General features: G+C 43.2%; 1 protein-coding gene across 3 annotated transcripts in view; it reads right to left on the bottom strand.

The window, feature by feature from the left end:
• The window catches only part of PIK3CA (phosphatidylinositol-4,5-bisphosphate 3-kinase catalytic subunit alpha), a 339084-nt gene that overhangs the window by 95527 nt on the left and 217278 nt on the right, over positions 1–26279 (bottom strand). For all 3 annotated transcript variants that reach the window (XM_078665664.1, XM_078665663.1, XM_078665665.1), the window contains exons 12-13: positions 18308–18411; positions 17614–17785 (exon numbers count right to left, since the gene is read on the bottom strand). In XM_078665664.1, the coding sequence (XP_078521790.1) occupies positions 17614–17785; positions 18308–18411 (276 nt within the window). The remainder of the gene's footprint in view (positions 1–17613; positions 17786–18307; positions 18412–26279) is intronic.

Raw genomic sequence — 26279 nt, 5'->3', positions numbered from 1 at the left:
TGCAACAACTTCATTTTCTGCTTCAAACTTTTCTTATTAAATGACCGTATAAAATCACAAAGCAAATTGATGGAATCCTGTCGTACACTGCAAATACTACTACACTTCCAGGTGTACACAGGACCCTTAGGACGTCTCCCTAAAACCTCATTACCTAACACCTCTTCTATCTCTGTTGTCACAAGTTTTTCTTTTTCAACTGGACAACCATCTTTCACTTCATAAGCTCGACCACTGGTGTCAACTGCATGCACCAAATCATTATCCTGGAAATAACTCTCCTCATTAAAAAATGCCTCAGAGCTTGAACTATGCATCCAATCTCCAGAAAAAACGTCACAAAAATTACTACGATTAACTATTCTCTTCCATCTACTATTTCTTTTGAAATCATAAATTGCCTTGTTTAGCTTCCTAATTCTATTGATTGTCAAAATAAATAACTTACGTTTAATTTCAAATGCCTGATCAATAACTTTCTCAACTATTTTTTTTCTCTTATAAAAAACCACTTTCTGTTGACCTTTCTTAATATTTTTTAACAAATTGCCAATTATCCTGTTGCGGAACATTCGTTTACGAATGTCCCTAAACTGTTGTTTCCTTCTACTTTCATGCATAGAGTTATCTCTTACTCTAGCAGTAACATTTTTCATTGGCCTTTCCGTTCCGTTTGAATTGCTTCTCCTTCTCTGGACTGAAACATTTTCTGTAGTAATATTTTTTTTACTACAGATATTTCTTATGAATGTTTTTGTACTCTTACCCGGTGCTTTCTTGGTGACTTGACAAATCTTTTTGTTAGAGGACTGCTGCTTTTTTTCATTCACCTGCTGTCTTTGACGTTTTGCAGCCTTTCTCACTCTTTCTTTGGTTGGCATGCTGAAATCTTGAAATGATCTGCAGTTGAATCTGTGGTAAAATATAATAAAAAATGTTATTAACCACTATTACCCAACAGTAAATTAATAACAGTCATCAAAAACTTAACACATTACTTAACATTTTTACATAGAACATTTTTTTGTACATGGCAAATTTAGAATACAGAAATAGCAGAAAAGAAATGGAATTTATATTCATTTTACCTGTGCTGTTTTATATATGAATCTGATCTAATTTTATGACCATATTTTAATATTTTATTGAAGACACTACACATAACCTGTTTTTGAAGGTGTCTTTATTTTTAAATTAAACGGTTTAAATATTTACTTTTTAATTATTATAAATTTATAAAATAAATGTTTATAGTTCCATAGGCTCAAGCACGTCAGCTTCCCATCCTATGTCATACAATTCTGACAAATCTGCATCCTCATCACGTTCTTCTTCATCCTCAGGATTGAAATCATCCAAGGGATCAACATCCACTGATGTTTCAATTACGAGTTCAATGATGAGGTCGAAATCAACTGATTGCTGATTGTCGCTCATGTTGATGTTGTCTTTATCTTTAAAGAAAGATAACAACAATGAGATGTTGCAGAGTAAGAAACAAATCTCAGAGATTATAATAGTAAAATTGTTTAACAAGAGTAACATTTTGCAGCTATTATTTAACCATGTCCAACGATGCTGAGGAGGCAGCCGCGGGCCGTGGAGGGAGTTACGGTGGAGCAGGGAGGCGGGTAGGGGGAGGGGCAGGGTGGAGGGACCTAAAAACTGGCATATGAATAATTGCAGGTAAGTACACAATTTAATTATTCAAACGAATTTCGTAGCGCGCACAGCATCGCAAAATGCGATGCTGTGCGCGCTACGAATTTCGTTTAAATAATTAAATTATGTACTTACCTGCAATTATCCATATGCCAGTTTTTAGGTCCCTCCACCCTGCCCCTCCCCCTCCCCGCCTCCCTGCCCCACCGTAACTCCCTCCACGGCCCGCGGCTGTGAGGAGGTGAAGCCTATCTCCAATTTTTCACTGAACAGGACTCATCTCTTCTTAACCTTGGATAAACCTCACCGACTGTGTCCCCTGCACATAATTAAATGTAAAGGGGCAGATTTATATTAACTAGCACATCCCCAGGGATGCACCAGTTAACGTGCACCGCTGCTCTGCCACCCACGGTGTGCCGCATTTACAATCAGATAGGACAAAGCTGCATCAAAACCCTGCGCCTGCTTGAAGCAGGCATAGATCTTGACGCAGGTAGGCTGAAAGCTAAAGCAACAACTAAGTGTCGTGTGCAGAAGTTGCAAAAAAGGAAAAATGGCGTTTAAACCAGTAATGAGCCCATGCTAACTTAACACAGTGTAAAGATATCCAGGATCTACATCAGTTTGGGGTTCACGAACCTGGCAGGTACAAGGCACTGAGGCTTTGCACCGTGCATGTCTCATCCCAAATCATATGTTGTTTGTGAATGAAACAATTTCCCAGACCAAATGCTTTGGATTGGCTACTTCTAAAAAATTAAACACCCCTACTATCCCGGAGTTAGAGGAATATGATGGTTGGAGTAATTTTACTCGGTTGTCCATTAAAGATTTACAGGCCCTACTCCATAATTCTTCCTTTAACATTTCCAGTATAAATCCAAAAGGTTGGCTGCTTTGGCAACGTGCCTTATCCACGGTTTAATAACGCTGCCTTTTGCTTTATATAAGTTTTCAAATTGTATGAAATATATACCAATAGGTCGTTATGAACCTTTAGGTAGTGGTTTTCTTCATGAGGTCTGGTCGCTTCCATACACATACAGATGTTTCAAAGATGATCAAGAAGTTTATCTGAATGGAGAGGAATGCACTGAGACGCCAGATCATTCACTAATGTGTAGGCACATACAGTTACACGGTTCATGCAACAAACACCGACCAAATATGGCTTGCGTGTTGCAAGGCACGCCAGTTCCTGCTATCATCCCCACGTTCAAGTTGTTGGAAAATGGTAGTTATTTGATGCTCAATAATGAAGATTGTTCTGGGTTAATTAAAAGTATTCCTTTTATCGTAACAGTAAGTGAACGGGTTATTTGCTGCAGAAATGTTCTATTTCCTCCCACACATGAACATAGGGAGTTTTCAATCTGGCCACAAATACCAACCTTGGGAGCAGATTTCAACGGCATGGCAAGAATAAGAGCTCTTTTGTCTCAGAGAGAGGTGGCCTTGAGTTCGGCCCGTGAAACTTTCGTGCTTCACATAGCGAACACCCGTACAGAGGTGCAGACCCTTTTAAATACTGATTCGCCTTTGCATTTCAGCAACATGGTTCGGACTATCTTTAACGCGTCCTCCACAAAGGGCCTGGCGCACTTTTTTAAAGTTGTTACCAGTGGTCTCGTGACTTCATTTGAGAAAATCTTTGGAGTCATCCCTGCTTTCTTTCATTCAATTTTTTCCACTGTGCTTGGTGGATTCCCATTTTTACTTGCATTAGCAGCGGACGCTCTTGTGCTTTTTTACATTTTTAAATATGGATGTCCCTCCTGTGCAAGCTCCCGCCCTGCAGCTGCTGACGCTGTTCCGCAATCGCATGCTTGAATATTATGGCACAATGCCGTTGGCGATATTAAGCACGGCATATGGATTATCTTTTCGGTTCTCCTACTTCACCTGTGTCCAGCCTGTATTTCACTGCCTGACCTGTGATTTCGATTGGGCCATTGATTTGTGTCTCTGCGGACCGGTTTCTCCTGACGTCGACTTTAATCAGCTGATGAGTCCTATCATTACTCACGAGTTGGTTTGTCCTGGCGAAAGGATTATGGCTGTGGCATTGATGCATGGACTAATTGGTCCCTGGAATTTACTGGCGGCAACACAGTCTTTCTTGGAACAGAGCTTTCTTGAAAACCCACCGAGCTGTCCTCTGATGGTGATAGAGGATCCGGTGCTGGGAGAGCACGTATGTTCTTTTCCGCTTTTAAATTGGATGGCTGAACTCTTTTCGGATGAAGACGGTGACTTCCTATTGGAGGCTGTTGCAGCTTATTTTGCATACACAGTTATGTCATAGACCTTTTTCATGTTTGATATGCTGAGTACTAGCATTTCATTGACAATTCATTGACTTATTTGTCAAGTTTTTATTATTTAGCTTGCCTATTGGCTTAAGCCTCGATAAAGTAGTTGGCTGTTTTATTTTTCTTTAGCATTACATTTTCCTAGTTTTTAATGTTTTACCTTGCGGACCGTCCACATATAAAGTTGCAATCTGCTCTCATGAGATGGCACTTCTATTATCTTATTCAGTTCGTTTCCGGATCATGGGGAGGTGTCATCTAGATCCTGGATATCTTTACACCGTGTTAAGTTAGCATGGGCTCATTACCGGTTTAAACGCCATTTTTCCTTTTTTGCAACTTCTGCACACGACACTTAGTTGTTGCTTTAGCTTTCAACCTAGTAGTTCATCGTGGTTTACATGAGAATAATATGTTATTGCTCTACTATCTGCTTTGCTTGTTAAACTATATCTGTACAGCGAGTGCTGAAGTTTCAAGAACAACACGATACAGAATTGTTATGAGGTCTGATCTCCACGACTTCATACTCATAACATAAGTGCAGCTTCTGCCAATTCTGGGCATGAGGCGGGTTTTATATTGCTTTGCCGAACACACATACACAACACTTGATGCGGTTCACATGAAGAGAGAGCTGGTGTATGCTGATGTGATTCCTTCAAATCTAAGACACTAAAGTATGGGCACGCCCTAAAGCAACACAAAGAGACCTTCTTAGCAAATAATATAATATGTGTATTAGGGAGGGTGAGATATAAGCAGCCGCGGGCCGTGGAGGGAGTTACGGTGGGGCAGGGAGGCGGGGAGGGGGAGGGGCAGGGTGGAGCCCTCTCCACCCTGCCCCTCCCCCTCCCCGCCTCCCTGCCCCACCGTAACTCCCTCCACGGCCCGCGGCTGCTTATAAGTGTTGCTAACTCTTATTCATTTACAGCATGTTAACATACTGTCACCATTCGCTTTTTATGTACTAGTAACTATGCTGGTAATTTTGCTACTGATAATATGTGTACTTGTATTATCTAAGATACTACGCCTGAGAAGACGGCATTAGTAAATAAACATTTCAAATACACATGTGTTCTTCTTAACTCCATGTTCTGGTTTCTAAGAAATATATAACGACCGAGTGTTCATGAGTTCCACGTATCCTGAGGTACTATAAGTTCATATTCTGGATTGTCTAAACATTGAGAGTTTGTTATATCCAATGTGACACTGTACCTAGCTTGCTAAGGGGTTTTTGATTACTAAGGTGAGTTTTGGAACACCCTAATTCGCCGAGGTTCCAATCCTCTGTGCACAGTTCTGTGTGAGAACAGAAACCCTGCGACAGGGGCACCCCTGAGCCTTGCTGGAGCTTCATCACACTTGTGATACAACTCCAGCAATGCGCCACCTTTACGGCACAGATACGTCACGCATCTGTGCTGTTTTTGCCCCATGATGCGCCGCATTGTAAATGCAGCACACCATGGATGTCGGAACAGCAGCGCAGGATGACTGGCACATCCCTGGTGATGTGCCAGTCATCATAAATCTATCCCTATGCTTCTTATCTTCTTAGAGATGAACCGCCATATGTATCATCAAAGTTTTTTGCATTTCCTAAATAGCGAACTTTAAGGAATAATAGCGATTCTTTACCATTCCTAGTTTGCGATGAGCTATTTGCTAATTACAAATTACCCATTCATTTCCATGGAGCAGGAGGCCCATACGAATGAAGGTGCAATTTGCGATTAGCAATTACCTCATCGCAAATTACGAATTTTTCCGAGGATGCAGGGGTGTCTCAAGAACACCCTGCTGCACCCCTGAAAAAGAAATTTGGGGGCATATGGCGCACATAAATTTTGAAAACATTCCTTTACCTCAAAAACGATTTTCAACTCATAATTTGAAAACACTCCACATGGGGAAATGACTTAAAATGTCCTTAAGACACATGAAAGCGTTTTTTGATTGCCTTTGCAGCATGTTTCGGTCACCTTTAACATGCCTATGTAACGCAAACATTCAAAATCTAAATTTGCCATGCACAGGTGGGAGCATATTTACAAGCAATTTGCTCCACAGGGAAACGTCTTACATTAAAATGGGAAAAATAACATCAGAGACACTCAATTGCCTTATAAAGAAGCATACACCATTATGTCCTTGTCATAAGTATTAAAACCATTCCTTTTCCTCAAAAACGATTTACAAATCATAATTTGAAAACACTCCACAGCTCCTATGCACATAAAAACCCTGTCAGTACTAATACTTCACATTTTCTCCAATTACAATTTCTCAAAGAAACAAAATCTATTTGTAAAACACTTGAGACAAAGCAACATTTGAAAAACACAACTTTCTTCATAATTTTCTCCTTAAAGCACACTATTTTCTATCTAAATTAAAGAAATCTTTTCTCACCTTAGCAAATACTTTGAGTTTCAAAACAGTCTCAGAAACACACCAATTTGACTTCAGCAGAGCAAAAGGTATGCACTCCAGAGTCTGCAGCTATCAAAAGCACAGAAATGCTGTAATTCTTCACACATATCTCTCATGTCACCCAATCAAAACTCTTCCCTCACTTTTTTTCCAAATCAAAACCCTTCCCCCCTCTGCCCTCTCTGCTTTTTTGCATAGCAACCACCTCTTGCAAGACCTCTGGTGTTTGCAAGTTCACACAACAATGTTGCAATTGAACTCTGAACTCTCAGTGCACCTGCATATCCAGTGCATTCTTCCATTTAATGATTTTTTCTTCGCCACTCAAAATACATCTTTCAACGAACTCATCCATGCACCCTAACTTTCTGTTTTCAGCAATCAAAATCCACCAATCACTGTTACTGCTTCATTAACACAGAAACTCCACAGTTTTTTTCACTTTAAACTCTTATTTTTTCAACTGCCATTTCATTGCCACACTTCATCTGACTGCAGCAGAACCTTCTCTCGCCATGTTTTCTGTCTGGATTGTTGGACATAGTTACATCTATTGGGCTCAGAGGTACGCTGAAAACAGGAATTTACCTAACCTCAATTTACAAGATATGGAAATTAAGTGGTTTGGCCACAGAGGATTAAAATGTCACCAATTGATACCATTGGTGAAAACCTTTATGCATTTGCCAAAACCTGACCTGTTAATTGTGCACTGTGGAGGTAATGACTTGGGCACTTTGACTGGGGTAGGTCTGGAAATGCTTTTAAAGGACACCTTTGAGCAATTGATGGCACTTTTTCCTCAGACTGCCTTGGTATATTCAAATATATGCCAAAGACAGAAATGGAGGTGGTCGAACCAATTTTGTCCACAAATTGAGAAGTCGAGGAAGCATGTAAACAAATCTGTTTCAGCTTACATGAGAGACCATGGAATGGGCTCCTTGTACAACAATAACTTGCGTTACTACATGCAAGATATCTACAGAGGAGATGGAGTTCACTTCTCAGATGAGGGCAACAGAATTTTCATTCTGAATTTAAGACTGTGCATTGGTACCTACTTATAAGTACCTAAATGTACCATAAACCCAAAAGCTCTTCTCAGAGCTACCCTACATCTGATCACTCACAATTATTATTTTACTCTAACTTTTTTCACTAATTTTCAAGAAAGTACGCTCCCCAGAACGCTTCCCGGTTCGCGAACCGGGCGCTCCCCACGCAAAAGAACTAAAAAAACGATATTTTTTTTTTTGCCCTGCGAGGCCCTTTTAAAGCCTCCACATCAAACCTAGGGGGTCAGGGAGGATCTACTATGCCCCCTTATGGTCATTTGCCCCTTCGCTTTGGCCTCCTCTGGTCTCTCGATCCTACCGAGAGACAAGATGGCGGCCGCTACGGACTGTTTGGAATGTTTACAGACGCCGGAGACCAATCAGCTTCGCTTCACAAAGCTCCGTAACGCGAAAAGTCCGCGAACCGGAGCGCTGTTACAGATATATATCTTTTTTTGAACGTTAATTTCTCAAAATCCACTGGAGCACATATATTAAGACCTAGCAAAGGCACATCGGGCTACCAGTACCTACAATTTCCCCAAGTTTCGTGCAAATCCATTCAGCCGTTCGATTATTATTATTTTTATTTTTTTTTGCCCCGCGGGGCCCTTTTAAAACCTCCACATCAAACCTAGGGGGTCAGGGAGGATCTACTATGCCCCCTTATGGTCATTTGCCCCTTCGCTTTGGCCTCCTCTTGTCTCTCGATCCTACCGAGAGACAAGATGGCGGCCGCTACGGACTGTTTGGAATGTTTACAGACGCCGGAGAACCAATCAGCTTCGCTTCACAAAGCTCCGTAACGCGAAAAGTCCGCGAACCGGAGCGCTGCCCGGTCCGCTGTTACAGATATATATCTTTTTTTGAACGTTAATTTCTCAAAATCCACTGGAGCACATATATTGAGACCTACAAAAGGCACATCGGGCTACCAGTCCCTACAATTTTGCCAAGTTTCGTGCAAATCCATTCAGCCGTTCGGGCTAAAAGTGAGGCCAACCGCCCTATGGAAAACTCAATGTTAAAAACACGTTTTGGGACCCCCCTTTTTTCTCGGCCCCCCCTTGACGAACCCCCCCAAATTTTCAAGGGCTGCTCAGAAACAAAATGTGCCATTTTCCTGAAAATTTCAGCCAATTCCGTCCACAAACGCCAAAGTTATTAGACATAGAATTTTCAAAAATCCCATAGCGACCGCCAGTAGGTAATAATTTTACTTACCCTGTAAACATGTTTGCGGCATACGTTACCATCTAGTGTTGGGATTAGACGTGTGCAGTCTTTCGAGTCACGAGATAAAGTGACTCCTCGTGTTTTCAGTGCGCATGGTCCTCAACTCCATTATTAGATTGTTTTTCCGCTTAGCTGGTAAGGATGGAGTGTAAAGGATGATGTATTCTAGGGAGACGACCATGCAATTATAATCGAATGTCTTTGATTGCAATCCTCACAGATTTCCGGGGAGGAGGGTGGGTGCATGGGAATCTACAGCACTACATGTCACAAACAGATGCTTACATGGTAAGTAACATCCACTGTTTGATGGCATGTGTGGCTGTAGTAAGACATGCTTAGTATAGACTGTACAGCAGTTCTTCTCCCAAATAAGTTGCTAATTTGTGAGGGATGCATTAGCTTGAAATAATGTGCCAAAACAGCTTGGCCTACATTGGACTGTTGACGGGCCGTGATATATACACTTTAACACTTGGTAAATGTGTGTAGTGTAGTCCATGTAGCTGCTTTACATATGTTACCCATGGGTATGTTTCCTAAGCAAGCCATGGTAGGTCTTTTTATGCTGGTAGAATGAGCTTGTTGAGGAATAGGGAGAGTTCTTTTAGCTTTTGAATAACATGTCTGTATGCATTTTACCATCCATTGTGATATTTGTGTGGTTTGTTGAATGCCAGAAAAAGTTGTTGGGTTTTTCTGAATAGTTGAGTTATACGAATACAGTAAATCAGTGCCCTTTTTACATCTAGTGTGTGCAAAGTCCTTTCGCAAATGAATTTGGTTGAGGGAAGAATACGGGCAACACAATAGATTAGTTTAGATGAAACTGAGAAACCACCTTTGAAAATAATTTTGGGTTAGTACATAGTACAACTTAGTCCTTATGAAGCTGAAAGAATGGTTCTTCTAAAGTTAATTCCTGAAGCTCACAGGTGAGAGTGAAGTGATTGCAATGAGGAATGCAATCTTCCATGAGAGGTATTGGAGGGGGCATCTATGTAGAGGTTCAAATGGGGTACCCATTAATCTAGTTAACACAATGAGGGGATTCCAAGCCGGAGTCAGTGAGACTTTAGGCGGAATAATTCTTTTGCGACCCTGAAGAAAAGCTTTGATTACAGGAATCGCGAATATAGAGGTGTGCTCTTTATTTTGTAGATATGCAGCAACTATAATGTATTTTTAGGATAGTGAAAGCTAACCCTGATGTTTGTAAATGTAACAGGTAACAAATAATATCTTAAGGTTGCACTGTTAATGGGTCAATATTCTTTCAATGGCACTAGTGGACAAAACATTTCCACTTTGCTGTGTAGCAGGCTCTAGTTGTAGGTCTTCTGGATTCATTTAGAATATCCATACATGGCTGAGGTAAGTTTAAGAATCCGAATTTTTGGAGTCTTGGAGCAAAACTATAGATCCACTTGTCACCACTTCTCATACCTCCATTCTCGGAGATTTCAACTACCACCTTGAGAAGGACACAGACACACGGCATCTATAAGAGCTTATGTCATCTTTGGGCAACTTGTTCAATCTTCCACCCACAATGCTGGCCATTTCTTAGAATGCGTTTTCACAAATCATTGTAGTTTGATGATTGAAGAGGTAAAGCCACTTAGCTGGGTCGACAACTCATTGATTCTGTTCAAGGTCTGCCAGAATCCCCCCACTACTGTGGAGGAGAGCATCATCCTAAGGCACATTCGCTACAGGGGCTGAGCAAGATTTCTGGCACCCGATTTGGAGAAGGCTTTGGCCTCTGCTGGGGCTGGTAGGCACAGTCCCTTCCCCCTTACGACAGAGGGCTTTCACAATTGGATTACCCAAGCCTTAGACATTGTTGCCCTTTTTAAAGAGAGCACCTTTATGAGAGTCAAACCAACATCTCCTTGGTTTTCGAATGAACTTAGATCACTCAGAAGGGAATGTCGCAGGCAGGAACGCAGATGGCGGTTAGACCCTTGTATTAGGGAGAAAACCAAGCAGAAATCTCTGCTTCAGAAATATAAGCTAGCCATCTTTCAAGCCAAAACTCACTTCCTCACTAATAAGATCCTTGCTGCAGACAATTCCTCTAGCATGCTCTTCAAGGTGATTAGGGAGATCTCCGAACCTCCTGGGACGCAGGCGTTGCCACCCTCTCAAGACCTCTCTGATAGAATAGCTACCTACAAGGTCCTTAAAATCTTCAGGGAGCTCAACCATATACAAATGGCAGAAATAGAGGGCGTGGAGGTCATGCAGGACCAAGGGAGGGGGAGTTCCCATCCTACTCTGGCAGCCTTTCCCCAGATTACTGTGGAACAAACTTTGGGTTTTCTTATGGGCCGCAAGTCTGGTTCCCCCTCTTACCCTTGCACGCCCCTTACTCTAAAGATGGTGTCCAACCCGATTGCTGACTTTCTTTGCAAAGTGTTTAACAACACTCTTTGTTCCGGCTGCTATCCGGATGCTTGGAAAGAGGCAACTGTTACACCTTTGCTTAGGAAACCCAATGCTGACCCCGCTGAACTGAAAAATCCTCGCACTATTTCTCTACTTCCAGCCCCCGCTAAAATCCTAGAGAAGTTCATCAGCACTGAGTTGATGAATTACTTGGACTTTAATGAGCTCTTGGATCAGTCACAAAACGGTTTCTGCGCAAACTACAGCACCGAATCCGCCCTTAATACTGCCACTGATCACATCCGCAAGCAGGTCGATCAGGGTGAGTCGGTAGTGCTGATTATGCTCGATCTGTCGGCGGATTATGACACCGTCTCGCCCACTGGGATGGTTCAACGTCTGAAAGAGGTGGGAATCTCGGGCAAGGCCCTGCAGGTCCTTCACTCCTTCCTGACAGAGAGTTGTTAGTTGTGGGGGTTTCAGATCGAAGGCATTTTAACCTACCCTGTGGCGTTCCCCAGGGCTCATCCCTGAGCCCTACACTTTTTAATGGGTATGTGGCCCCGCTGGCCAAGCTGGTCAGATCCTGTGGGTTTCAGGTGATCTCCTACACGCTGACGACACAGAGATCATTGTCTCCATCACTCATGATCTGTAGTCTGTCGCTGGGAAATTTAACCAGTGTATGGCCAGTATTATCAGATGGATGCAAAATAACTCCCTTAAGATCAATGAGGAAAAAACCCAGGTCCTAGTTTTTGGTCCTCAAGACTTCAAACTTGTCAAATGCCTGGTGGCCGGGAGCTTGCGGTCTCCTACCTGTTCCCGCCAAGACAGTCAAAAGCATGGAGGTTAATTTGGACGTGGGCCTGACCTTTGAGGCTCAGGTCAGTCGCACTGTCAGTACTTGCTCTTACATTTTGAAGACTCTCAGAAAGATGCTCCCGTATATTCCATCAGCACTCCATCGGCCCACGGTCATTGCACTGGTTACCTCCCGGCTTGACTACTGTAATGCCTAGTATTTGAATACTAGTATGGCCTCCATGAACAGGCTTCAGGTCGTACAAAACGCGGCTGCCAAGCTGATCCTTAAAATCCAGAAAAGGTATTCAGCAAAGGAGGGGCATTGCACTCTGCACTGGCTCCCAATTAGGAAGCGAATCTCCTTCAAAGCCTTGCGTACAGTTCACAAGGCCCTGCATAATATAGGTTTGCAGCAGCTGAAAACCATGTTTAAATGGTATAACCCTGGGAGGACTCTGAGATCTTCATCCCAGAGAAAACTGATCAGTTCGCAAAGCCTGATGGGGCGGCTGCTACCTTCATGGTAGCGCCAGCCAAACTTTCGAATACTCTACCCTCCTCGATCTCCCAGGTGGAATCCCTTCCGGTGTTCAAAAAAACTGTTGAAGACTTGGCTATTCTTGGTTTAGTCAGCAGCCTCTCATTTCCCTCTTCTCGCCCGTTCAGCGCCTTGGCACCTTCGGGTTTTAGTGCTCCTGAGGTCCTATCCTAAGACCTCAGGAGCCAGATTGCAAGGCTGCACAACCAAATATTTGGATGTCTTACCGCTTCCTGGTTTCGAGTTAGAAGGTCCTGCCAGTTGGGAAGTACTGGATGTGGGACTACAGATGGCTCTAGTAGTGTGATGAACCTTGGTCGTCTGGCACATGTGGGAGCAACTAGGATGAGGGTTAGAGATGTCTGTTGAAGTTCCTGAACCACAAACTGAAGCAGAGGGAGAGGTGGAAAAGCATATGCAAATATCCCTGTCCAACTCATCCATAGTGTATTGCCTTTAAGATTGAGTGTGTTGGAAACTGGAGGGTAAGTTTAGGCATTTTGCGTTTTCTGCAGTTGCGAACAGGTGTATGTGCGGGTGACTCCATTGCTGATAGAATGGGACTAGTACACACGGGTTGATCTCCCCCTCGTAAACTTGTCTCCTGCTGAGGAGATCTGCAAGTTGGGTGTCGCACTTCCAGTATGCACTCCGGTAAAAGATGAATGTTGTGCTGGAGAGCATATGTCCAAATGTTTTGGGCTAGATGAGACAGCTGAAGTGATTTGGTGCCCCCATGTTTTTGCAGATAATACATGGTAGTCATGTTGTCTGTTTTGATTACAATCATCTTGCCTATAAGGTGAGGGATCGATGAATGGCCCCAAGTCTAGGGGGTGATGTGGAAAAGAGTTTGATTGGGTGTCCAGTGTCCTTGAACAGTCCATTCCTGTGAGTGTGCTCTCCAGCCAGTAAGTGATGCGTCAGTTATTATGGTCCTTTGCAGAGTTGGGCCTAGAAACTGCTGTCCCTTTAGGAGATAGTGGGAATTCCACCAATGCATAAAGTGGCAAGCTTGAGGGCTGATCAGCTCTAGATCCTTTAGCTGAGCCTCCACTTGAGACCACTGATTGGCTAGGCATTGTTGTAAGGGTCGCATATCGAGTCTGGCATGTGGTACTATTGCTACGCATGCCACAGTTCTTAGTAGACTGATAACAGTTCTGACTAGTAGCTGTTTGTTTGGCTGAAACAGCAGGATGAGTGGACTAAATCCTTTCAGCATTTGGGTAAGCTATTCCTATTTGTGAATGGAGGATAGCTTCTAAGTAAGGCTGTATTCGTAAAGGTTGCAGGTGAGATTTGACTGCGTGGACTGTGAAACCTAGTTTGTGAAGAAGGTTTATTATTGTTTGAGTATGCTGAAAAGAACTGTGATAGTCTTTACTTTTTATCAGCTAGTCGTCTAGATACGGGAAAACATGTATGTTTTGCCTTCTTAAGTGAGCTGCTACTACTGCAAGAGATTTTGTGAATACCATTGGAGTTTTAGTTACACTGAATGGAAGCATTTTGAATTGAAAGTGCCGATACTGAAATGCAAACCTGAGCTATTTGCGCTTGCTTGATGAATTGGTATGCAAAATAGGCACCCCTTAGGTCTAGTGCTGTCATAAGGTCGTCCTGCTGAAGTAGTGGAATGATATCTTGCAGAGTGACCATATGGAAATACCCCGACAGGATGTACCTGCTTGGTGGTCTTAAGTCCAGAATTGGCCTTAGAGACGCGTCCTTTTTGGGTATTAGAAACTATAGTGAATATACCCATGTCTTGATGTTCTCTAGGTACAGGGTCTATTGCGCCTGTAGTTCCTGTATGAGCAGATGTTGATGATCTGTGGTAGTCTGTGCATGCTGGGTGGAATGTTAGGAGGTGTTGATGTGAGCTCCAGGTAATAACCATGTTGGATGATATCCAACACCCACTGGTCAAGCCAGGCATGAAGAAAATGTTGAAGCTGTCCCCGACAGGTGTTGTATGATCGGGGTAATGGTGGGTAGGTCATGGCTTTGTGGTGGTAGCAGGGGCTTGGGGAAGCTACCTCTTCCTCTGTAGTTATTCCCTCTATATGATCTCCTACAAAATCCCTTAAGTGATGACGTTTGGGATTGTGGGCTTTGGAAAGATGCAGCGGTGTCAGTGGAGGAAGGTTTTGCTGCTGCAGGGTATGATGAGCGACGAAAAGTACCTCTGAGTCAAGGTCTGTAATACGCCCATAGCCTTAGCTGTCTCGTTATCCTTTTTGATCTTTTCAAGTAGGGAGTTTACATGTGGATCAAAAAAGGTATTCTCCATCAAATGGGAGTGCAAGTATGTTTTGTTGTATCTCCGGCTTAAACCCTGAAACTTTAAGCCAAGCATGGCATCTGATTAACACAATAGTGTTAATTATCTTGGCAGTGGTGTCAGCTGCATCCAGGGCACATCTGTGTAATGTGTTGGCAATTAATTTGCCTTCAGAAGCAATTTCAAAGGCTCTCTTTTTATAAAGGTCCAGGAGATGCTGGAGGAGCCCCTCCATCTCATCCCAATGTGCCCTACTGAAGCGGGTATGGAGGCCAGAGGAGTTAGCAATTCTCCACTGGTTTGCGGATTGCACTTCTACCCTTTTTACTATTGTTGGGGAGGCTGGGGGGGGGGGGAATCTTCCCTTGTTTTGCAGTGGCAACTACAAAGGAGTCCAGAGGTAACTGGCCCTTTATGTATGTAGGGTCTGTAGGAGAAGCCTTGTACTTTTTCTCAAACCATGGCGTTATTACCCTTGCCTTGGTCTTAACAAATTTCTGGGGTATGTCTAAGCATGCCCTTTAACATCGACAAGTATTGGGCTGATCTTTGTGAGGATGATGACGTTTCAAAAAGGAAGTCGTCTTCCTAAGGTTCAGTATGTAGTTTAACCATGTGGTAGTTAGTGGCCCTGTTTATAATATTGTGATACATAGGATCATCAAGAGGAGAAGGATTAGCTGGATACAGATCAGGGTCAGTGTCTTTCTGAAGATCTGTATTATAAGTATCCCATAGATCGTCTTGAGGTGGAATGGAATACTGATCCGACATGATCCCGTTATCACCATGATCGTCTCCTTTCCCCTGGAAGGAATGTACGGACCTTGCGGCGAGTAGCGAGTCTTTGAAGGAGGTGAGGGTCGGGTGAAAATTGTTGTGGAAATACCAGTGGTGGTAGTGATGGAGTAGTAGGTGGTGGGCCAGTGGCCTTGTCCGCTCTTTTGGTATGCTTTGGGTGGCATGGTGGCAGTATTGCCTCCTCAAAGCTCAAAGTCGTTTGGCAGGCTTGTCTTTAGTTTGAGGCGGCGTTGTTAAAATGCGACCAGTGTCTGGATCTATGAGGAGTTGCGTCTGCCTCAAATCTAAATGGCCCTGTAAACTTTGTAGCACAGGTTCCACAGTTTCGGTGCTGTTTTTGTGATTTTTGGCTCACAAAGTGCTTTCGATGTGGGAGATTTCAGTGTGGTAATTTTCTATGCTGACTTGCTCGATTTGGATGCCGACTTTCTCAATTTGGAAACCTAAGATATGTGATGTTTCGGCACTGGAGGTTTCTACTGGTGGGTGGTAGCTTTTCTCTGGTCTTTCGACGCCAAGCTGGGGATGGGCAAGCCCGCTGTAGCAGTTCGGGGACGACCATGGCCCGTGGGCAGTGGTGGCCCGTAGAGAGACTTTGTTCGGTCTGAGGTGGAAGGTAAAGCTTTTTGAATTTTTATTTTTGAATTGTGGCAGAGTTGGGAGGGGTGCAGTGCTCCCAGATAGTCCTGCAGGTAAGTCTTGGACCTGGAGCAGTCTTCCAGTGAGAAGGTCCCTTCATCCGCTGCCAACACATGGACTTAGGCCTACAGTTGATAATCTTCGGTCCCAAAGATGTCGGGAGACTCTTTGATGTTGCATCGAGACATCTCGGCCCTTGCTTGTGTGCCGATCGCGCAGCGTCTTTTTGTATCGAGATGATTGGCATGCCTCAAACTTATCTTTGTGATGGTCCGGTAAAAGGCACAAGTTCCACCCCAGAGTTTGGTCAGTGGGTGGGAACTTGAGCGTGAGCAGAATCAAAATTCTGTCTGTTCCATTACCAGCAACACATAGCATGGACGGGATGTTGAAAAGAAGTCTTTTGCCCTGAATGGCGAAAGCTCTCTGGGCCCGCTTGGCTGGAACAAGCCTGTGTTTACAAGCAACTGATGGAGATGTTAACCTCATCGCTGCTTGAGAGTTTCCCCTGCTGTGCTGGACAGCAATAAAAACGGGTGTGGCCATGACGAGCTCAGCTCGTTATAAGCCCACAAGCACTGTGCTGCATGACGAGCTGAGCTGAGCTGCATGGCGAGCTGAGCTCGTCATGATCATGAAAGGGGTTAAATAAACTGCAATCAATACTATACAGACGGTTAAGGCCTTGAGACAATGGGACGGAGCAGAACAACAAACGTACGACCTGGACGACGGAAAAAGAAAACAATCTAACAATGCAGTCGAGGACCATGCACACTGTAAACAAGTGGAGGAGTCACAATACCTCGCAACTTCAAGTATTTCACGGCCAACACAGAGGGCAGGACAGGCTTCAACAGCAAGACTCATTGATATATGTAGGGATGTAACAAAGCACAGAACAGAGCAACAGAATCCTTTAATCGATCTTACACATACGATCATAAAAGTACTTACAATCACAATTTATAAAATGACATCACTCAACATGCTCACTATGAAGCATTTTAAAAGAATACGAAGGAAAATGCATTTTGGGACATTAATGAGAACATCAAATTGGCTTGATGAGGGACAGCTAACATAATTGAAAATGGTGTTGCCTGAAGGGCCAGATAGATGTGCTTTAAAAATAGGGGGTGGGACATTTAGAAGGAACAATACAACAGTTTTCTTTCCTAGGAGGGTAAGTAACCACCCAAGGGGTTACATATGAACATTTTTTAATGCTTACAATTGTCATAAAAATGATAATTTCTTATAATGAAGTCTTTTTCACAATGCAAACCTAAACTCATCATTTGAATATTACTCCATCCCCTAATACTGCTTGTAACCAGAAGGATCAGATTTGCCAGAAGAGACGCAGAGAACAGGCCAGATTCTGTATACTGCTATAGTAATACGGCCACATGCATTATCTTGTTAATCATGTACCTTTTGTGTTTCATCCTTCTTCTCCTGTTTGAGAATGTCTGTGAGGTTGATAAGTTTCTCCATCGCCTCAACCTGCCTGCTCAAGTGCTTTAAGTACATCCCGCAGGCACGACAATAGGACTCCAAAAGTAAGCCAAACCTCTGGCTGACAGTTTTATTGTGCATTTCTGACCTACCAAATCAGGACAAATCACTTAAATCACAATTTATTCCAATTAAAAAGGCACAGAGCAAATTCATCTGACGCATACCAGACCTAATACAGAAATACACCACCTCATGTTTGTTAAATGAGATAGTTTGTTATGTTACAATGAATTAACAGAACAAAGCATGGTTTCTATCCATGCAATATTTTCAGTGCTAACACATCAGCTATGAAGTAGCTTGATTTATGCTTTTTGTCTGCTGCTTACACATGGAACAAAATCTATATTTTTTTGAGAAACAAATGAGAAATTCTTAAGGTGAAAATGTATGTTCCTTGGCCAGATACCTGCAAGTCTCAGTTTGGAATCAAGGTAGGGTGACTAAGCCTTTTGTACTTCACAAACCGATACATGGATCTGGGCAATGAGAAGACCTACAATGTAAGCACCTTTGTGCAGTTCTGATTTTGATGTACACGATGCAAATTGTAAACGTAAATATTAACTGTAGAGGAAAAGGTTATAGTAAAATAACCAAAACTTACTTTAAGTGCCAAAAGAAAAAATGTCCTATCCTTTGGTTTGTCAGTGCCTTCTTCAGTAAAAATCGAACCAGCAAGTTATCCAAGTATTGCTCATATTTCAGAACCTGTGGATGAAGAATAGCCTGTTGAATTACTTAACGACAGAATGCTTCCCTGTCAAGCCCTGCGTGGCGCAGGAATATTCAGCATCCCAGGAATATTCAGCATCCCAAACTGTCAGGCACACGCAGCTGGGCAGTCAGCTTTAAAGGCACACGACTGTGATATGTATAAGTTTATTTTTGTTTTTTAAATTCAAATCATTTTTATTGAGAAAGAAAAAGAAGAAAGAAAGAAAGGAAGGAAGAAAATACAAAGTAATAGACAAATTCACCTAACACATGAAATGAGCTACATACGTTACTTCTAACCAAAAGGAAGCAGATAACTGAACATGATTAAAAACAAGCCTAACGTTGAGAGGGATAGGAGGAGAAGCTCAGTTGTGGACAATAATGCAGTGTGATGTGGTATTCTTTAAAGAAGCGAGTCTTCAAGGAACACTACATCACAAGAATTGGAGAATTCTTTTGTGTTCCCTTGCTACTTACAGACTATCTTGAAGGCAATTGTAGTGTCCATGGAAAGGGCATAAAGTCCATAAATTAATTCTGTTAGGCATGGACTGGGGCCAGTAGAATGCTACCTTTTTTTTTTTACTGAGAAAGTTAAGAATTTAAAGAGCTGGAGTAATAGCATATGCATATCCTGGACCAATGAACCAAAAAGGTTTTTCGCTTCATTTAATGGTGCCACCACCTCCTGGTGAAGAATTGACATTTGTCTTTGAGGTTTTGCAAGAGGGCCTCATCTGAGTGATTGCCCTATGACAGAAACATTAGATTTAGATATCCGCGTCCTGATTCCAATCGTTTCTGTTTAGCACATCTGCAAGGGTATTCTAGATACCTGGCACAGCGTGGACAACAACACTCTGAACCGGATACGATTGTCCAGTCACAGTCCCTCTGCTTTCCCCAACAACTGGGGGGACCCAGTTTCTTCTTGGACATAAATTTAACAGGACACGCTGTCTGTTTTGACACCTAAGTGTTCGTCTTTAAGATGTCAGGTAAAAGGCCAACAGAGGCAACCTCACTGCTTAGAGCTCCAAGAGATATATGCAGGGTGAGTTTGGTTTTATGCCAGAGGCATCATGTTAACTTCTGAAGGTAGGTGCCCCAACCAATGCTTAATAAGGTTTCTGTTGTTTAAAAATATTGCTAATAAAATGGCAACTGGTTAAAAAGTGCGGCATGTATTGCTACCAGTTTTAGTGCTTGCTTGAAGGAATCTGTTCTTTATACTACTAATATGGCGACCCTTGCCACCAGTGGCCAACCAGTTCCTGCTGAGCATGGAGCATGTGTACAGGGCCATGTTCAATGAGTGAGATGCATCAGAGAAGGGACTTTTACTTTCTGACTGCACGCACGACTGGAGCTTCAAATTGCCCCTTCTAGATATAACAGATCATATCCTCTTTCCTATGGGAGTATGATCATACCAGAGTTAGGGTTAACACCACACATATCGATTGATGAAGACAATATCTGGCCGCATTGAGAGTGAGGTTGAAATCAGGGTGCATAAAAAAATCGTCATTCTGATAAATAATTGGTTAAAGTAGGGGTAGACAATCCATCCTGAAGACACAACACAGGTGGGTCCGACTGGGGCTATACATTTTCACCTAATCCAGGGCAATCATATCAAACTTGGAAAAGCTTTCTAGTATGGAACTACTTAAGTTCATAAACTTTATTCGGGTAGCTTAGTACCCATAAAAGCACAGCATCATGGCAGGTTGAAAGACAAGCGGAGAGTTTAGAAATACATGGCAATGAGAAAATTTACAATGATATAACCGTAACATTTTGGTGAATTAGATTACAAGTTAAAAAGAACTTCATTGGTTATAAATAAATAAATAAATAAATAAATTACTATTATATAAAATATTATATCTTCCTACAGTTGTACAAAGATAGTCAGTCATAATAAAATCTCAGGGGTAGGACATGGTCTTACGTGCTCTAGTAGCGATTCTAAAAAATGTACTTATACGAAAAATCAACTTTTCGTCAACCAAAGAGACTAAGCACGAGAAAGCATTGTCCAGACTAACAGGCCATCTCTTTTTTAAAAATGGATATAAAAGCCACTTTATGTATTTTATATAATACTTACAGAAAAATAAAAAGTGTAAAATTGATTGGCCACTCACCCCATCACAAGGGCATGGTACGTTATCAAGGTTAGGGTGGAAACCAAGGGGAAAAAACAGTGCAAATCTGACAGTTCCTGTCTTTAGGCGGAATAGTATGGTCCTTTCCCAATAACTCATGGATAGGGAGAGATAAATAGGTAGGGGATGGTGATACTGTTCGATGGACATGTAGCTAAGAACAGAAGACTTCTTGAATTCCAATCCAATCCTTTCTGTGTTATATAAAGAATAGAGGGCATCTCTTAGCTCCTTTTTAGACACAGTTTCAACTGTATTTGGATTTTAAAAGATACATTCTTTGTTGACACTGCGCAAGCTTTGGTGCACTCCACTCAATCAAGGGATATCCATCCCTTTCTCACACATAATACAGTCTTTAATGATCTCTCTGGTAAGGGAGTCGGGCCTGGTTTTTCCATACTGATAACCAAAAAAAGAGCAGGTCGGGCACGTATAAAGTCCGATATAAAATTAAGATTAAGTTCTCCGTGGCAAATATGTTGTGGGGTGGAGATAGGGATACCCAGCAGTTTCCTGCAAAACATGTTTTCTTCCTGCTGAATACAGGAACTGTTTGCAATACCCCAAATCTCAGCCACATATGTGGCCACAGGAACGCACTGTAATTTAAAAATGTTGGAACAAATTAAACATGCAGGAGCCTGTAAGTGCATGGACTTTAGCTAGTGCTTGGTTTAGGCATCCAAGGTTATACCTGATAGAGTGGCTAGGATCCAAGCCAATTTGCTCTGTGTAGGCTAGAGTGGTGACGACCTTGACTAGTCTATTAGTGAAGCCTCTGTCTCCATGTTAAGCGGTTGGGGGAGAGAGGAATCAATATATCCAGGGTCTCATGATTGCCGTGGTATGTTGCTGCATAAAGGCAAGGAGAATAATTGGTAAAAGCAATTGAAATTTCCACTGTCCCAGAAACGTTCTTCTACTCCAGGTTCTGGACCACATTTAGGAGTATAGAGACTTCTTCCTGTGTGTAATTTTTAATTTAATTTGTAATTTATGTGTTTATTTGCATAAAATAATTAAAACCATTACATACAATAAGTTCATAAAACAAGCCAAGTCAAATGCTTAAATCAACAACCACATTTAAAAGTAAGTGCTCTGATGACCATTCAAGTTTTTAGTTTTGCTGTTAAAGTGCATGTGCTTTGCGGAGTTTGTCCATTATTAAGTCCTAAGGTCTATAGCTAGCGTGTATAGATGTTTCAAAAGCAGCAGATTGTGATTTTACGTAGAAATAGTTGAAAAAAGTGACAGCCCCATTTAAAGTCTTTAAAAGCTGACATAAATAGAGTGCGGTTGAAGGATCCCACTGCTGATATACTTCATTCGGGAGTGGATAACAATCTTATGTAATTGCACTAGGCTCCTGCCACAAGCTTGCTTTTATATTACGGAGTCCCTTAAAGTTCAAAGTTGTGGTGAGGTTTGTTTATCTCCCTGTGTCTTTATAAAGTCAGTTATCAGTTTCTGGATTTTGTAGGGGCGATGAGAGGGTCCAGGGCGAGGGGGAAGGGCGTCTCTAAGTCTTTGTACAAACCTCCCACAGCGGGTCAAGATGGAGGCATTCGTGTGTAAAAAGCATTTCGCCGAAGCCTCTAAGCAGGTGCGTGCTCCATTTCGAAGTAACAAATCCCGAGTAAAATTCTCCTTTCATCGGCTATGGTGGGGCAACAGCACAGGAGGTGCAACCACGATTCGTGTTTGTAGTTGCATAGTCTGCATACCACTCCGTTTTTCTGGTTGGTCCATGCTTGGTTGAAATCTGCTATTTGTAAAGCCAGCATTCGGATGCACATAATCCCCCTTTGAGTTTTACAGTTTAGGGAGGCAGAAATACAAGGCTCGTGTTTGGCTACCAAATACGAGGAGTTTAACGGGGCAAGGATAGAGATTGTTTTTAATGAGGTCTGGTCTTGCTGCAATGATGCCAGTTGCACTTGTCTGTTTATAGTCTTTTTCCAAATTGTGTAGGAAATGGAAATCAATGCTAATGGAGTTCTCTGTGGTCGCTAGAGCTCCAGTGATTTGATTGTTCCATGGGGAGCCCACTTATTCAAAAATATGCCTAAAACAGGCCTTTAGTGAATTTTCCGGTGCCATTAAAATACAGATGTAATATTTAAGAAAGTTAGCCTATGTGTTAAGAGCTTGTTTAACCAGCCCGAATTCCAAACCGAGTCTTGCCCGGAGTAAATATTTTGGTAATTGTCATAATTTATTGTAACAAAAACACTAAGCCTGCTCCAGAATTTCCAGGCTCCGGGAAAAGCTAGAGGTCCATATTTGAGCGCTGGGAGGAGGGTTGCTTTAATTACTTTCTTTATTCCTACTGCAGATGGGCAATTTAAATGGTTGTTAAGCCTATTTAAGCCATACATGATTGCATTTAATTTCTTTTTCATTGCAGTTTATGAGCGACTGGTTGAGCGGAGTTGTGAACCACACCACCAGATATTTATAGTTGGGTGGACATGGGGCATGAGATTTGTTTTTTTCATTTCTAAAGCTGCAGACTACAAGTATTTTCACCTTGTAGGGGTTGATGGTAAGAGAATTTCTTACACTGTATTCTGATCAATGCTCGTTGGATCCCCACTTTAGTGTGGTCCATAAGACCATATCGTCCGCATATTGAAGAATATGAAGGGCTCTGTGGCCTAGACGGGGAGGAGGAAGACAACTGGTAGTTGGGGCTTTTCCCAGATCGCCTGTGTATAGGTTGAAAAGTAGGGGTGCCATAAAAGGTCACGTTTAATTGCTAAGGAAATGGGGGAAACAAAATTAGTGTCTAGACGGTGATTAAAACAAACTGCGTTCCACCAAGCAGTAAAGGAAACATCTTTAGCCTGTTTCCAATGTGATGTAATAGCCATTGCTTTTCACCATATTACATCACATTGGAAACAGGCTAAAGATGTTTCCTTTACTGCTTGGTGGAACGCAGTTTGTTTTAATCACCGTCTAGACACTAATTTTGTTTCCCCCATTTCCTTAGCAATTAAACGTGACCTTTTATGGCTCCCCCTTACCGAATATTTATCTAAGATTGCCAGACCTCCTCCCACCTCTCCATTACGTAATGTTGAAGTTCGTAAACCACCATGATTGCACTTTCTTCTTTGCTTATACTGTTTCTTCATTGCATCTAATGTTTTATCATATTATTTATATGCTTTTCTTCTTCAAGATGATCCCTCATTCCTTTATGTTCCTGACATTTATTGCGTATCTTAGTTTATGTATGAGATAGCTTTAATAAGTTTTCATCATTTTGTAAGAGAGATTTTTTGTTTTTCATAACTTCTGACTGTATCTTCATTTTCTGCCTTTGTCTGTTTTTATTTCAATAAACTTCAAACTTAAAAAAAAAAAAAAAAAAAAAAAAAAAAAAGTAGGGGTGCCAGCACGCAGCCTTGTTTCAGACCCCCGGTGGTCCATATTTTTGCGTTTTTAATCAATGACGCAATAAATATATCACAGTAGATTCTGTCAAGGAGTGGACAGTGTGGACATTTAAAAAACATCCACGGACAGCCACTTAATGTCCCTGCCAGAACTATGCATCTGCCTGGGACATTAAATGTGTTTTTGCTAATTATGAAGAGGAAAGGTCTTTTCAAACACTATGGCTACTCTGTTTAAGCTCATAACAAAACAAGTGTACAGAATCAGTGTGTAGTAGTCTTGGCGACCGCCCAAGGGAGTCAAATGTTATGAATTACAAAACTCCTCTAGCATAAGCCCCCCCCCCGCCCGGAGAGTGTATCCTAACTAACTGTAGCAATGCCCCTTGCTTGATATTCTCGTTAAGACTGTATACATTCCATCAAAGCCCTCACAACATGTCAGACGGGACCTACTAGCATTCCTAAATGTAGTACAAGTTCTGCCTTGTCAATGTGGTAAACTAAACGACTTGCTCAGCTGTCCTCCTTCCCTTAAGAACCTGGACTCCCAAACCACTCCCCCCCCTCTAACACCACCAGCCAACCCACCATCTCCGCCTGGACCCCAGTCACCACCGCAGACACCGAATCAACCATGAAAGGCATCTGGTCAGGAGCACTCAAGGACCCCTGCCCTCCGCCCCTCCTCCACAGAGCCGCCGCCACCATTGCACCGGTCCTACGATGCACCATCAACACCACCTTCGAAATCGGCACCTTCCCGACAACTGGAAACGTGCAGAAGTCAAGCCCCTGCTCACGAAGCCCTTGGCGGACCCTTCAGACCTCTAGAATTACCGACCCATCTCCCTCATTCCCTTCACGGCCAAAGTCACTTAGAAGACAATCAACGCCTAAATTACGAGATTCACTGAAGAGAACTCCATCCTTGACCTCTCCCAATCCGGATTCCGAAGCAACCACAGCATCGAGACCGCCCTACTCACCGCCACGGACGACATCCACACCCTCCTTGACCAAGGCCACACCGCAGCCCGGATCATACTCTACCTCTCTGCAGACTTCTACACCGTCTCCCACCACACACTCGCTGCCAGACTCCACGACGCCGGCCTACGGGGAACCGCCCTCGACGGCTCCGCTCCTTCCTCATCAGCAGGACCCAATGAATCACACTGCCACCCTTCCTCTCCGAACCCACAGAGGTCAACTGTGGAGTGCCGCAGGGATCGTCACTCAGCCCCACGCTCTTCAGCCTCTACACGGCCCCCCTCCCCGCCATCATCAGACAGCAAGGACTCAACATAGTCTCCTACGCTGACGACACCCAGCTCATCTTCTCCCTCACCACGGACCCCATCACCACCAGGCTCATCTTTCATGAAGGAATGAAAGACGTTGCAACCTGGATGAGCAGCAGCTGCCTGAAGCTCAACTCAGAGAAGACCGAGGTCCTCAGACCCTCCCCCACCGCATGGGACACCACATGGCTCTCGACAGCCCGCCCACCCCACCGACCACACCCGGAACCTCAGCATCGTACTCAACTCCTCCCTCTCCATGACCAGACAGGTCAATGCCGTTGCCTCAACCTGCTTCAACACCCTCAGCATCCTCCGCAAGACCTTCAAACAGATCCCACCCCCGAATCAAGAAAAACCGTCACCCACGCACTCATAACAAGCAGACTGGACTACAGAAACGCCCTCTATGCCGGAATCAACAACTATCTGCTCAGCAAACTTCAGACCATACAGAGAACAGCAGCCAGACTCGTCCTCTGCATCCATTGACAAGAACACTTCACCCAACACCTGGGAGACCTCCACTGGCTCCCTGTCGAGAAGAGAGTAACCTTCAGATACTCACCCACGCCTTCAAATGCCTCTACAACACCGGACCCCAATAGCTCAACGAGGGAATCTCCATCCAAAGAGGAACCTCCGATCCGCCGACCTCGCCCTCGCTGAAACCCCGCGCATTCGCAGAACAGGCAAAAGGGCCTCCTCCTACATCGTGGCCAAGACCTGGAACAAGCCCAGCTCGACATCAGTCGCGCCCCCTCTCTGAACATCTCCAGGAAGACACTCAAGACATGGCTCTTCGACTGAATGGAGCTGCTTAATCCCCCCGCGCCTTGAGGCCCTCCGGGTAAGTAGCGCGCTTTACACTTCCCTGATTGATTGAACCTCCAATTCTCCTCAACCTACACTTCCACCTTAGGAGAAAATGTTACTTCTAATCTTAGTTCTGCGCTGTAGGTGTCGGTATC

This window comes from Lissotriton helveticus, chromosome 11, assembly GCF_964261635.1.
Source record: "Lissotriton helveticus chromosome 11, aLisHel1.1, whole genome shotgun sequence".
Lineage (NCBI taxonomy): Eukaryota > Metazoa > Chordata > Amphibia > Caudata > Salamandridae > Lissotriton > Lissotriton helveticus.
Note: the sequence above shows the minus strand (reverse complement) of the source record. Positions and strands in the feature narration are given on the sequence as shown.